The sequence below is a fragment of the Microcebus murinus genome, chromosome 6 (genome assembly GCF_040939455.1).
Source record: "Microcebus murinus isolate Inina chromosome 6, M.murinus_Inina_mat1.0, whole genome shotgun sequence".
NCBI lineage: Eukaryota > Metazoa > Chordata > Mammalia > Primates > Cheirogaleidae > Microcebus > Microcebus murinus.
This window is the reverse complement of record NC_134109.1, coordinates 33,360,281-33,374,452: the sequence shown is the minus strand read 5'-3', so window position 1 is coordinate 33,374,452 and position 14,172 is coordinate 33,360,281. Positions and strand designations below refer to the sequence as shown.

Below are 14,172 nucleotides of genomic sequence, written 5' to 3'. Positions count from 1 at the left end.
TCCTGCTAGGTACTGCCAATAGAAAAGGAAGAATTCAGCCACATCGGGACAGGGTGCAGGCCTTAGACAGTGGTTCTCAAAGAGTGGTCAGAACCATTTTGCCAGAACCCCCTGGAGAGCTTGTTAAGTGTGTATATTCCCAGGCCCCACCCCAGTCTTCTTGGGGTGTTGTTAATAATGTGCTGTGTTTAACAAGCTCCCAGAAAATGGTTTTTACACTATAAAGTTTGAGGTCCTGGCCTCAGGCTATGGCATTGAGAGAGGAGTGTGAGAGAAGGAAAGGATAGGGAGGGAAGGAGTCAGAGAGAGAGGTCTGACTCAGAGGGAAGAGACTTCTGTTTCTAGTAATAGGGACAACAGAATAACCTAAAAAAAACCAAAACAAACCCTGAACACCTAGAAATTTCAGTCCATGTTGACAAACGTAGTAAAAAAGAAAGATAAAAATAAAAAAAAAGAAACACTTAGAAATACTAGATTAAATATTTAACCCTCATAGTGCGGCGGGCCGAAATATCGGCTTTTGTGCCCTAGATGTAAAAGCCGATATTTCGTTTGGCCGCACTATGAGGGTTAAGTTATCCTATGCAGACCTGAGCTGAACAAAGTAAGGGGAAAATGGAGTGGTTCTCAACTCTGGCAGCTGGGGCCAAGGGATCCCTACAGTAACTTAAGGTTTGAGGTTTGAATTTTAACATCTGTGGAAACAGAGATGAGGTCTTGTTTGTTGGAAGCTGGAACTGAGAATTCTGCATAAAATCAGGACTCTGTACCCCCATAATATGCCGAAATAAAAATAAAAAAAATTAAAAAGAGGAAAAAAAAATCAGGACTATTAAAGGGCTTACCCTAATGAAAAGGTAGACAAGAAAAAGAAAATCATCCACCAGCACAGGGAGATGACAGCAGTGTCTCAGACTTAGTTAAGGCTCTGGTAGAAAAAACAAAAGTACTGAAAAAGAAAAGTAGCCAAGGTGGGAGGATCACTTGAGGCCAGAAATTCAAGACAACATAGGAAAACTCCTTCTCTACCAAAAATAAAAAAATTAGCTGGGCATAGTGATGCCCTCCTGTAGTCCCAGCTATTTGGGAGGCTGAGGCAGGAAGATTGCTTGAGCCCAGGAGTTTGAGGTTGCAGTGAGCTATGATCATGCCACTGTATTCCAGCCTGGGTGACAGAGTGAGACCCTGTCTCAGGAAGGAAGGGAGGGAGGAAGGAAGGAAGGAAAGAAATTGAAAACATGAGACAAGAACAAAACACTATCTATAAAGATTAGGTAGACTTGAAAACCCAATAAAACTTCTAAAGTGAAAGTGTTTTGATTGAAATTAAATTTTCCATGGATAGATTAAACATCAGATTAGATACCATCAATGACAGATTTAATGAACAGTAAGATAGACCTAAGGAAATCATCCAGAATGCAGCCCAGAGAAATAAAGATACAGAGGCTGAGTTGTGGATACTAGAATGACAAGATTCTATATCCACCAAATAAGACTCCAGAAGTGGAGAAAAGAATGAAGGAGAGGCATTACTTGAAGAGATAATGGCTAAAAAGTTTCCAAACATTGATAGAAGATGTGACCACCTCAGATTCAGAAGCAGAATGAGTCTAAACGGGATGAATTTTTAAAAAGCCATGCCTCCTGTATTAGCTAGATCATAGGTTGGCTGCTACTAATGTAAGAACAAACCCAAAATAACAATGGCTTAAACCAGACTGACATTTCTTTCTTTCTCATGTAACATTCCAGGCATAAGCAGCCCAGCTCTAGGGTGTTATACTCTCATGTTTGAAGATGGTTCACTCCATATCCACATTGCAACCCCTCCCTGCAAGTCTGTGACCCAGAGGTTGTATCTATTCTTTCTGCTCATATCCCATTGGCCACATCTTACCCACATGGTTACACCCATCTGCAAGGAAGGTTGGAAAATGTACTCTTTATTCTGAATAACCATGTGCTCAGCTAAAAGTTGAGGGTTCTGTTTATGTAAGAAAGAAGGAGAGAACAGATACTAGGGAATAACCAGCAATCTTTAGGTCTAGAATAATAGGAGGAATAGTAAACAGAGATAGAATATATATAACTTTCAAATCAGTAAAGCAGGGAATTAGAATAAAGAAAGTCTATTAAATCCAGGTAGAGAAGAAAAAAAATATGTAGAGGAAAAAAAGGAGTAAATAGAAGGGACAAAATGCAAGGGTAGAAATAAAGCCAAATATATTGGTCACAAGGCAACATATACAAGAATGTATATTGCAGCATTGATGTATGAAAAATTAGAAATATTTAAATAGCAATGGGGGATGAATATACATATTTGCTATATTTGTATAGTAGAATATTACAGTGCAGTTAAAAATGAGTCAAGTAGAGCTGCATGTGTAAGATCAATAAATCTCAAAACTTAACACTGAATAAAAAACATCAGAAGAATAATTACAGTATAATACAGTTTATACTGTAACCCTGCAAAAACAGTACTATCTGTTGTTTATTATTATCTTTTGTTTCTTATCACAGCTCCACACTCACGGATTTTATTTTATTTTTTATTTTTTTTTTAAGCCTCTAAACATTTGGCATACGGATTTTATATATTTGAGAATAAACATATGATTTTAATTGAACAAAAGGTTCACTGCTAAAAAGAGTTGAAAATTATTGTCTTTTTTTTTTTTTTTTTGAGACAGAGTCTCACTGTGTTGCCCGGGCTAGAGTGCTGTGGCGTCAGCCTAGCTCACAGCAACCTCAGACTCCTTGGCTCAGGTGATCCTACTGCCTCAGCCTCCCGAGTAGCTGGGATTACAGGCATGTGCCACCATGCCCGGCTAACTTTTTCTATATATATTTTAGTTGGCCAATTAATTTCTTTCTATTTTTAGTAGAGACAGGGTCTCGCTCTTGTTCATCATGGTTTCGAACTCCTGACCTTGAGCGATCCGCCCACCTTGGCCTCCCAGAGTGCTAGGATTACAGGCTTGAGCCACCGTGTCCGGCCTATTGTCTTTTTTTGTTGTTGTTGAGACAGAGTCTCACTCTGTTGCCTGGGCTAGAGTGCCATAGCATCAGCCTAGTTCATAGCAACCTCAAACTCCTGGGTTTAAGCAGTGCTTCTGCCTCAGCGTCCCAAGTAGCTGGGACTACAGGCGTGCACTACCATGCCTAGCTAATTTTTACTACATATTTTTAGTTGTCCAGCTAATTTCTTTCTATTTTTTTTAGTAGAGATAGGATCTTGCTCTTGCTCAGGGTGGTCTTGAACTCCTGAGCTCAAATGATCCACCCGCCTCAGCCTCCCAGGGTGCTAGGATTATAGGCATGAGCCACCGAGCCTGGCCAAAAAAATCATTGTTTTTGATTACAACTGTTAAAACTATTTAATAGCTAACCTGGGGGTTGCAGACTCAGATGTTTACAGATAACTTAGATAAGTGCGACTGTGAAGAGAGCCAGGTGGGTTCTGGGAGAACTCAAGGGGATGGGCTGAAGCCACTTACTGCCATAAGAATGTATAACCCTAGGTATTTTTACCAAACGCAAATAAGGCAAAAATATAAACACAACCAAAATAAAAACACAACCAAGTGTACCAGAAGGAGAGGAGTAAAATGGGGGCAAAGTACACAGGGCTTCAACTATATCTGTCATAGTCCATTTCTTTTCTTTTCTTTTCTTTTTTTTTGAGATAGGTTCTTGCTGTGTTGCCCAGGCTAGAGTATAGTGGCATCATCATAGCTCACAGCAACCTCAAACCCCAGGGCTCAAGTGATCCTCCTGCCTCAGCCTCCTGAGTACCTGGGACTAGGCATGCACCACCTGTTAAACACCATCTGTTTAACTTTTCTATTTTTTTGTAGAGAAAGGGTCTTGCTATGTTGCCCAACTCCTGGCCTCAAGCGACCCTCATGCCTTGGCCTCCCAAAGTGCTGTGATTACAGGTGTAAGCCACCACACCTGGTTAGTCCTGGTCCTTTTCCTAAAGATAAACATCAAAAGCAGATGTGACAAAAATTAAGGTTCTATAAAGGTGAATGGTGAATATGCATTTTTAAAAAATTATTCTTTATGTGTTTCTGTTTGTCTAAAATATTTCATAGTAAGAGATAAAGTAGCACAGGTAAAGTGTCTCCCTGTCCTATTCTTCAGAGGCCAACAGAATAACTGAAAAGCCTTAAACACATCCTAAACAAATACCTTCTGTCTCTACAGCCCCTGGGTCTGGGTAAGCTGAACTTTCATCATATCAACCCCTTCTTGTCTTCAAGGCTGTCTGATTATCATGTAACCAGAATGCCCACGTAGAAATGCTGGAGGCTCATAGTGTGACAGGCAAAGAAAGGGGCAGGTACAGACACAGGGCAGGAAAGACCGGGAGTGTGGGAGGGAAGAGAGAAATGAATCTGGACTAGGGACCATGGGGTGGGACACTTAAGTAAGGAAAAGGGCTGGGACATTAACGCAACACTGGACCTCTTGGCAGGAAACCTTAAGGCCATAAACACTGAATTGTTCAGTTTTGGGGTTGTGCCTGTCCCCTCTAGTCATCCCCAAACCTGTAGGACAGGTCCAGCAATTCACGAGGGATTTTCCTCAGTAGTGCCAAGGTAAGTTTCAGATTCCAGGGAGAGATACCTCAGGTTTCTTAGGAGAGCTCCCGCGGGTGTGCTGGGGAAGCAATCACGATCAGTCGCCATCCATCCATGGAGGGAGCAGGGAGCGTCAACTGACTCTGGCGGGTCCTCTCACCCGCCTGCCCCCTACCACTCTGCGCAACTGGCCTGGGGAGATTGCATGGCCCGTATGCCCGAGGGCTCACTGCCAGCTCTCTTGCAGGGCCAGCAAAGCCTGGGTGCTTCCCAGGGGACTGTCTCTGCTGGGATCAGACCTGCCACTGGCTGCAGAGGCTTGGAAGAATGCCCTTCCTCCTTCCCCAACACACAGCCTATTCATACATACTCCCTCTTATAGAATTGTCATCCTAGACATGGAATAATCTGCGATAGAAAGAAATCTTTTTTTTTTTGAGACAGAGTCTCACTGTGTTGCCTGGGCTAGAGTACTGTGGCGTCAGCCTATCCCACAGCAACCTCAAACTCCTGGGCTCAGGAGATCCTTCTGCCTCAGCCTCCTGAGTAGCTGGGACTACAGAGATGGGCCGGCATGCCTGGCTAATTGTTTCCATGTATTTTTAGTTGGCTAATTAATTTCTTTCTGTTTTTAGTAGAGATAGGGCCTCGATTTTGCTCAGGCTGGTTTCGAACTCCTGAACTTGAGTGATCCACCCGTCTTGGCCTCCCAGAGTGCTAGAATTATAGTCATGAGCCACCTCGCCCAGCCAAGAAATCTTTTTTTAAAAACTAAAAGTCAAGGCTGTTAAATAATCCCTTACCTAAGGGAGAGGGAGTCAGACAAAGGGTGAGAATTGGAGGCAAAGGGTAAGAATTGGAGGCCTTTGCTGGGGCACCTCTCAGAACTGCTGTGTTGCCATGGTCACCCAATTGCCAGGGCCACCCCGTTCTGGAGCCAGATCAGCCATGGGTTCCCCTCTGTCTCGTAGAGGAGTCTGAGGCGTGGCTGATGATTCAGAAGGCACATCTTGTGCTGCTCACTGGGCGCCATTTTCCCCAGCTGTCTCTCTTGGCCCGCTGGAGAAGTCATAAAGGCTGTTCAGATTAATGGAAAAATTGACACTGTTCTGAGAGGCCAGATAAGTAGATATTAAAATATGATTCTTCCTTGGACTTTTTCATTCTTTTTTTTTTTTTTTTTTTGAGACAGAGTCTCGCTTGTTGCCCAGGCTAGAGTGAGTGCCGTGACGTCAGCCTAGCTCACAGCAACCTCAAACTCCTGGGCTCAAGTAATCCTTCTGCCTCAGTCTCCCGAGTAGCTGGGACTACAGGCATGTGCCACCATGCCTGGCTAATTTTATGTATATATATATATATTGGCCAATTAATTTCTTTCTATTTATAGTAGAGACGGGGTCTCGCTCTTGCTCAGGCTGGTTTCAAACTCCTGACCTCGAGCAATCCGCCCGCCTCGGCCTCCCAGAGAGCTAGGATTACAGGCGTGAGCCATGAGCCACCCGCACCCGGCCTTTTTCATTCTTGCTCAACCTGTTTGGCTGTTATCCCATCAGAAAAGTGGGGGTATAAAGTCTACCTACAGAAGAGCGTTGTAGGAATTATCATGATGAATACACATCATCAATATTAGAACTAATAGAAAGTTTTTATTTATTTACTCCTTATCTGCTTCTAAAAGAGATTTGAGGGGATTAATAAAAGAAGAAATAATATAATAAAATGTCTCTCTTTGTAGCTTAAAAATATCTAACTGAAGTGGCTTTTTCCAGTTCCAGTGTGAATATGTGTACTTTCCATCTTCCAGAATCACTTACCAGCTTTGCAGCCAAGGCTTTGAAGTATAGTAACTCAGCTTTAGATTTATATACCAAAAATTTGTAGTTCAGGAATTTTGGGGGGTAAATAAATGGGTCAGTTCAGTCCCTTAAACAAAAGAACAATGAATATCGCTCCTCCCACCTCAAACTATGGATTATACAGAGGCAACAGTAACCAGTGTTACAACATATGAATAGAACACAAGACCCAGAAAAATATATCTTTAAATACCTCACAGTTTGTGATAAGGACAGGTACCATAAAGGAAGAGTACAAAGGATGTTAGGCTTACCGTGTGTGTTTCCCCGAAAATAAGATAGGATCTTATATTTATTTTTCCTCAAGAAGACACCCTATGGCTTATTTTCAGGGGATGTGTTATTTTCCCCTCAAAGCCTGAGCTTTCAGCACGCACAGGATGGCCGGGACCTGACAGGGGGAGCCAGCCTTGTTGGTGGGGCTGCCCGCACCTTTCCAGTCACCTCTGGGATAGTAGCTGTCACAATGGGGAAGATGAGAAGGGCTGGTCGTCTTCTTTACCACTCCGAGACGAAATGCATGGGTTGTGCAGATACGCTGCGTAGCCACGCCCATCACTAGGTCTTATTTTCGGGGTAGGGCTTACATTGTGCAAATGCTTAGAAATCCTGCTAGGGCTTATTTCATGGGTAGGTCTTATTTTCAGGGAAACACGGTAGTTGAGTAAAATCATCACAGAATGGGTCTATAATCTCTGTGCTCACAGATATGATTTGCTTTGGGAGGAGATGCCTTCTAGAACATTTATTCATTTCTCTCTCTCTCTCTGTGTGTGTGTGTGTGTGTGTGTGTGTGTGTGTGTGTGTGTGTGTGTGTGTGTAAAGAGAGACAGTTTTTAAAAATTGTTTTTCTACCTCCCTATTTTTATAAGGCTGTTCTCTTGCCCGCTGTAGTATTTCTCAGGAACCATAGCACTGATGCGCTCTGTAGTTCTGTGAAGCCCTTTGGAAAGAGAGGCTGATGTCGGCCCCAGGGTACATCCCTGAAGGAGTCAGCTTTGTTTTTGTTCTGTGGCCAGGCCAGTGTTTTTCAGAGTGTGGTCTGTGGACCATCTTCATCAGAATCACCTGGGATTTTCTTTTTAAGCACTGTCTGGGTCCATGCCTAAGACTTGCTAAATAAAAAACTGTGGGCAAGGCCCAGGAATCTGCATGGTGACATGCTCCACATGTGATTCTTATGGCCTTGAAAGTCCTCTTAAACAACTAACCTGCCACTAGCCTCTGTCGTGGCCTTGCCTCTGGCCCCATTCCCCATCTTTCTAGTGGGTACCTTGAGGCCCGTGGCTCAGAGGAGGTTGTGGAGCTGTGCGGTGTCATGGAGCCCACAGACAAGCCTTAGAGCCCTTTCTTGTCCCGGCGCCACACGTGTGCATTTTATATATTTGGGAATAAGCATTTGGTTTCAATGGAACAAAAGGTTCCATTGCTATTTTTTTTGCTATTAAAAAAAAAAGTTGATTCGTAGTCCATTTCTGACGAAAAAAGAAAAAAAAAAGTTGAAAGCCATTGTCTTTGATTACCACACACTTGTTAAATGGTTTTAACATTTAATAGCTAACCTAGGGGTTGCAGACTCAAATGTTTACAGGTAACTTAGATAAGTGAGACCGTGAAGAGAGCCAGGTGGGTTATGGGAGAACTCAAGGGGATGGGCTGAAGTCACTTTTATTGCCATAAAAAAATGGAATCCTGGTATACCAGATCTGACTTTTTGAGAGAAGCTGGAGATGGGACTACAGGCATGTGCCACCATGTCTAGCTAATTTAAAAAAAATTGGGGGTGGAGCTAGGTGTGTGATGGCTCAAGCCTATAATCCTAGCACTCTGGAAGGCCAAGGTGGGAGGCTCCCTTGAACTCAGGAGTTCAAAACCAGCCAAAGCAAGAGCCGGACCTTGTCTCACTAAAAATAGAAAAATTTAGCCAGGCGTGGTGGTACGTCCCTATAGTCCCAGCTACTTGGGAGGCTGACACAGGAGAATCGCTTGAGCCCAGGAGTTTGAGATTGCTGTGAGCTAGGCTGATGCTATAGCACTCTAGCCCAGGCAACAGAGTGAGACTCTATCTCAAAAAAAAAAAAAAAAAAAGAAAAAAAATTTTCTTTTTTAGAGATGGGGTCTCGCTACGTTGCTCAGGCTGGTCTTGAACTCCTGGCCTCAAATGATCCTCCCACCTCGGCCTCCCAAAGTGCTGGGATTGCAGGCATGAGCAACCACACCTGGCAGGACACTCTTGAGATGAATAGTTGGCAACCTCTGGCTTAAACCCATTCTTTTTTTTTTTTTTTTTTTTGAGACAGAGTCTCACTTTGTTGCCTAGGCTAGAGTGAGTGCCGTGGCGTCAGCCTAGCTCACAGCAACCTCAATCTCCTGGGCTCAAGCGATCCTCCTGCCTCAGCCTCCTGAGTAGCTGGGACTACAGGCACGCGCCACCATGCCCAGCTAATTTTTTCTATATATATTAGTTGGCCAATTAATTTCTATTTATAGTAGAGACGGGGTCTCACTCTTGCTCAGGCTGGTTTCGAACTCCTGACCTCAGGCAATCCGCCCGCCTCGGCCTCCCAGAGAGCTAGGATTACAGGCGTGAGCCACCGCGCCCGGCCTAAACCCATTCTTTCTGTAGGTGAATCCCAACTAGTAGGACTATGTAATCTATCATCTAAGCCAGGTCACTGGAGAGAGAGTGAAAGGAGGCTGTGTTGCTTATTATGCTGAGACAACAGGTGAACATTAGACTCTCACAGGCAAACTGGTCTTCCTGGTCCTACATGCCATCTTTGTATCGGAAAAAACCAACAAGCAGCTTATATCTATGCAGTGCCAAGTGCCAGGTCATACACATGTGCTTTGTATGGGGCATCTCGTGTAATCATCACAGCACTGTAAGACGTGGATGCTGTCATTGCTCTTTTTTTTTTTTTTTTTTCTGGCGGTACACAGAGGCACAGAGAGGTGAAGGAATTTATCTGAAGCCACACCGTGGTGGAGTTAGTCAGGTTCCAGAGCCTCAGCTCTTACCTGTACCATTCTCTCCCATGGGTGCAAGGCAGTGGGAAGAATGCTGAACCTCCTTTTCAGACGGATTGTTGAGACCCAGGACTACTTGGGGAGCACAGAGAGCACCCATTGCTCCTGCCACCGTGACGCTGATGTTTCACAGCGTCACTGCATGTTACAAGGAGCTGTGGGCGTGGGAGCTAAATACCAGATTGGCGCCAAGTGCATTTCATCGGGTTGCTGCAGCCAGCTCTTATGTGCTACCTAAACCTGACACCTCCTTGGCTGGCCTGTCAGCCCAGATCCACACACTAAAAGGACAGCTGAGGACACGATCTGAGAGGGGGAACAGGACCCAAATAAAGGGTGGCTCACCCATAGCGCCAGCTTTTCAGAGCTCCAGATGTGGCCCTTTAAGCAAGTGTGAAGGAGAAAGATCTCCCCTCATGAAAATGTTGATGCTGGGCCTAAAAGAAGCGTTTGAAAAATGACATTTCAGCATAAGACACTCCTGAGAGTACTCCAGGAGCAATAGAAAGATTCATTTTCATAAAAACAAAGGGAAACATGATGTTAAAAATACTCTTTTCAAACAAGGATAGCAGGCTGGGCGTGGTGGCTCACGCCTGTAATCCTAGCACTCTGGGAGGCTGAGGCAGGCGGATCGTTTCAGCTCAGGAGTTCAAGACCAGCCTGAGCAAGAGTGAGACCTCTGTCTCTACTAAAAATAGAAAGAAATTAATTGGACAACTAAAAATATACAGAAAAAATTAGCTGGGCATGGTGGCGCATGCCTGTAGCCTCAGCTACTCGGGAGGCTGAGGCAGGAGGATTGCTTGAGCCCAGGAGTTTGAGGTTGCCGTGAGCCAGGCTGACACCAACGGCACTCTAGCCAGAGCAACAAGAGTGAGACTCTGTCTCCAAAAAAAAAAAAAAAAAGACAAGGACAGCAGAATGTTGGAGAATGTTGGTAATTGTTGGAGCACAGTAACAGATACGTGGATGGTCATGGTACTTTTCTTAAAAAGTTCAAGATGTTCGAAGTGTTTTCAACATTCCGAAACTAGTTTTAGAGAAATAAAGAGTACTCTAGCATAAAAATGAATGGGAAGTGCTTTGAGTGTGCAGTGTCCTTGCCGAGCAGGTGGAAGGACTGGGAGAGTCCAGCAATGAGACCACCTGGCAGTGACAGAGACCCCAGCTCTGAAGGGGGCCTTGCCTTTCCATCCACCTCGGTGGTAGCATGGCTTAAAGGGTTGGCTCATAACATCCCCAGGAGAAATGCTTGCTGTGTCGTCAATAACAAAATGATTTCTGGCTCTGACCAGTGTCATTGACCACTCTTGACCCAAAAGGAAGTACCCATCTGGGAGTTAAGACTCAAATTTTGTCTTCACTCTACCTTGGTCTCCATCTGCAAAGCAGCAAGACAAGTTTTTCCATCAGTCGAAGTTAGAGAATACTAGATGATTGTTGCCGATTCAAATGAAATATGAATTATCACTTCGTGTGAAAATCCTATGCCTTCTTCTGGGCTACAGCCGTTACATCTAAATGGTCCAACTGAAGGTCAATCTAGGAAACTTGTGAGAGTCCAAGGCCTTCCTACCTTCCCATTCCACATTTCACTTTATTCTTTTTTTTTTTTTGAGACGTAGTCTTACTCCATTGCCTGGGTAGAGTGCAGTGGTGTCATCATAGCTCACTGCAACCTCAAACTCCTGGGCTGAATCAATCCTCCTGGCTCAGCCTCCAGAGTAGCTGAGACTACAGGTGCATGCCACCATGCCCAGCTAATATTTCTATTGTTTGTAGAGACAGGGTCTAACTCTTGCTGAGGCTGGTCTCAAACTCTGGAGCTCAAGCAATCCTCCCACTTCAGCCTCCCAGAGTGCTAGGATTAGAGGCATGAGCTACGGCAACTGGCCCTCATTTTATTCTTGAAAAACAAAACGTTCCCAATCACTACATTAGTTAGACTGTTTCTGTGTGGCTAGCTTAAGCAAATAGGGAATTTATTAGATCCTGGAGCAGCTCACAGGACTGAAGGAACTGCGCAGCAACCATGACTTGGTGACGTTTGTGTACCTTCTCCAGCCTCTGATTTCTTGATTTCAGATTCTAGATTCTCAGGGAGAGAGAACCTGGTTGGTCCACTCAGGTGTGGTATTGAAGGGGAAGGATTATGTAGGACTAACCTGGTCACTAGGGGCCACCACTGCGTATCAACCCCCACCCCAAATAGAATCCTCTTGCTCTGGGCAGCCAGCCCTATAGCCATAATATTGATTTATGCTGTGCTGTTATCTGCCCCGTAGCTGCTTAGCAACTGTTTGAAGGTCAAGGAACTCCTCTAGGACAGGCACGAGGACTGTTTGATTTAGGACAGTGTGTCTGACTGTAATTGATACTTGAGTCTGACCAGAACCAATCTACCACTTAGCTCAGTCAAGAGGTTCAGTCATGTTATTAAACCAAGGAGAGGAAGGAAAGAGGAAGGGGCCCTGGCCTCAGCACAAACACCTGTCAAAGGGGGTCCTATCCATTGGGAGCCTCAGGGGCATTTTTGTCCCATGGGTCTTAAATCTTGAGTTTTACTTGGGATTTTCAGTTGAGCATAACCCCAACTCTCTGCCAAAGGAAATGTATCCAGGAAGCATCTGTGTCTCTCCAATCCCAGAAAGGAATGGATGAGGAAGCCCATCCTAAGAAAAGGGGTTCCCCAGGTTCTTAGACATGAGCTGCTGCCCATGTAGCTTTCCTTTCACTGTCCAGCACTGGGATGTGGGCCCCTTCTCTTCCACCCTTTAAACAAGGAAAGCAGAATTTCAGCTGGGAAGGAGAGAGATTGGGGAAGAGAGAAGGAATTGCTCAGTTCACTGGAAACATCAAGCCAGGGTCCAGGCCAAGGGGAGAAGGTTGAGTGGCCAGAGAGAAAAGGCCAAATCGTCAGAGGTGAGGTTGGGCCAGAGCTTGGAAAGTGAGGGGGCACTGGGCCTGTCCCGCCTCGAGGCACGATGCTTCTGGTATATGTTTACTGCACACGTGTTGCTCTGGGGCAAGGCAGGCTGAGGAAAGAAGCAGCTGGCTCCAGCTAGGCTGTGGCACATGGCGTTTGACATGAGAATCAGGATTTGCTCTGCTCCTGCAGCGCCTCTGTGCGAGGGTGTGCAGCGTGGGCAGTGCACGGGTGGGAGCCGACTTCGGCCTACGCTCCACCTACTCTTGAAGAGATGCTGTGCGGGCTGTGGGCTCATGAGTGGCTCCTTTGGCTTCAGCTTGGACCTGGTCCCTGGAGGTGCAGGAGCACCGGTCCCCTTGCCTGGGCTGCTTGGTGGAAGATTCTAGAACTACCAAGCTCCTCAGTCTGGAGTGATGCCTCTATTGGCAGCAGGATAGAATTTTAAAAAAATGTATCTTGAGCCTCTCTTTCTCTTTGTAGTCCTTTAAGGTTAAAGAAATTAAGTAAGAGGACACCCATGAATGTCTTTTCAGGCAGGAGTGTCCTCAACAGCGGGTGAGGAAGTATTTGTTTCCAGCCAGTGAGATACTCAGGGTGGGGAGGAACATTCTCGACCAATGACACGAGGTGGGCCTGCATGCGACAGCAGAATGGCCCTGCCTGTGGCCCAGTGCTGAGAGGATGGGGCCTTGGGGAGGGGAGACTGAAAGCAGGGTTGGGTGGAAACACTCGTGAAGAATGACCGTGGTGCTGCTGCCCTCTGTGGACACCCTACGCCAGGGCGAAAGAGCCAGGCCCTCACTCCCTCAGCAGAGAGGAGAGCAGCCACTCGCTCTTCACAGGCCCCGTAAACTCAGGGTCAGGGAGCTGAGAGTTGCCATGAAAATCTTTACCCCGACACCCTTGAGCTACTTGAGATGGGCAGTTGAAGCCTGGCCTGTGTACAGTGTGCACAATTGGCTCAAGTGGCCTTGAAGCCATGTTCATAGTAGGGACATGGCACTTACAGCTCCTCTTCCTCTCTGGCCGAGCAGATGCAGGATCTGGAGCAGAGGCTGCTGGAGGCCGAGCAGAGAGCAGAGAACGCCGAGACCCAGGTAACAGGGGCAGAGGGTTGGAGGGAGTATGCTGAGGAAATGACATCGGGCTTTGCTGGCTCTTCCGGGGACACATGTGAATGAAGGAGTCTTTGAAAGTAAGGGTCAGTGCAGTGAGTGGGCGTGTTAGTGCAAATAAGCTAGGCTATCTGTGGAAACACATAGAGTCTGAAATCTCAGTGGTTTATCACATTGAGTTCTCACTCATGGTGCCTGTCCCCTGAGGGTGAGCAGCAGTTCTAGTTCAGCAGCCTTTTAGGGGTCCAGGCTAAGGGAGCCTCCCCTATCTGGAACCCACAGTATTCTTGGTTGCTACTCAGGGAAAGAGAGCTAGATGCTTGTGCACCAGCTTTTAAATACTTCCACCCAGAAATGATGTGCCATTCATACCCGGAGCCCATAGATTGGATCAATTATGTAGCCCCGTCTAACTACAAGAGGGTTGGGAGACAGGGAAGCACGTGGAAATCCAGCCAGCGGTGCATAGCTCTGCTGCAGGGGGGCCAGCTCTCCTAGGCCATTTGTCCTGCCCAACTCGTCCCTACTGGGGCCCCCAGAGGTAGATTGCTCAAGACCTAGCTGGCTTTTCAGAGTAACCAAAATGAGTTTCTTCCTTGTCAGCTCCTCTTTTTTCCCAGATAAGGGCTTTATCAACGGTC

General features: G+C 45.7%; 1 protein-coding gene across 2 annotated transcripts in view; it reads left to right on the top strand.

Annotated features, from left to right (window-relative positions):
- The window catches only part of PLEKHH1 (pleckstrin homology, MyTH4 and FERM domain containing H1), a 54,536-nt gene that overhangs the window by 9,288 nt on the left and 31,076 nt on the right, over nucleotides 1–14,172 (top strand). For both annotated transcript variants that reach the window (XM_012781117.3, XM_012781118.2), the window contains exon 3: nucleotides 13,451–13,513. In XM_012781117.3, coding sequence (XP_012636571.2) covers nucleotides 13,451–13,513 — 63 coding nt within the window. The remainder of the gene's footprint in view (nucleotides 1–13,450; nucleotides 13,514–14,172) is intronic.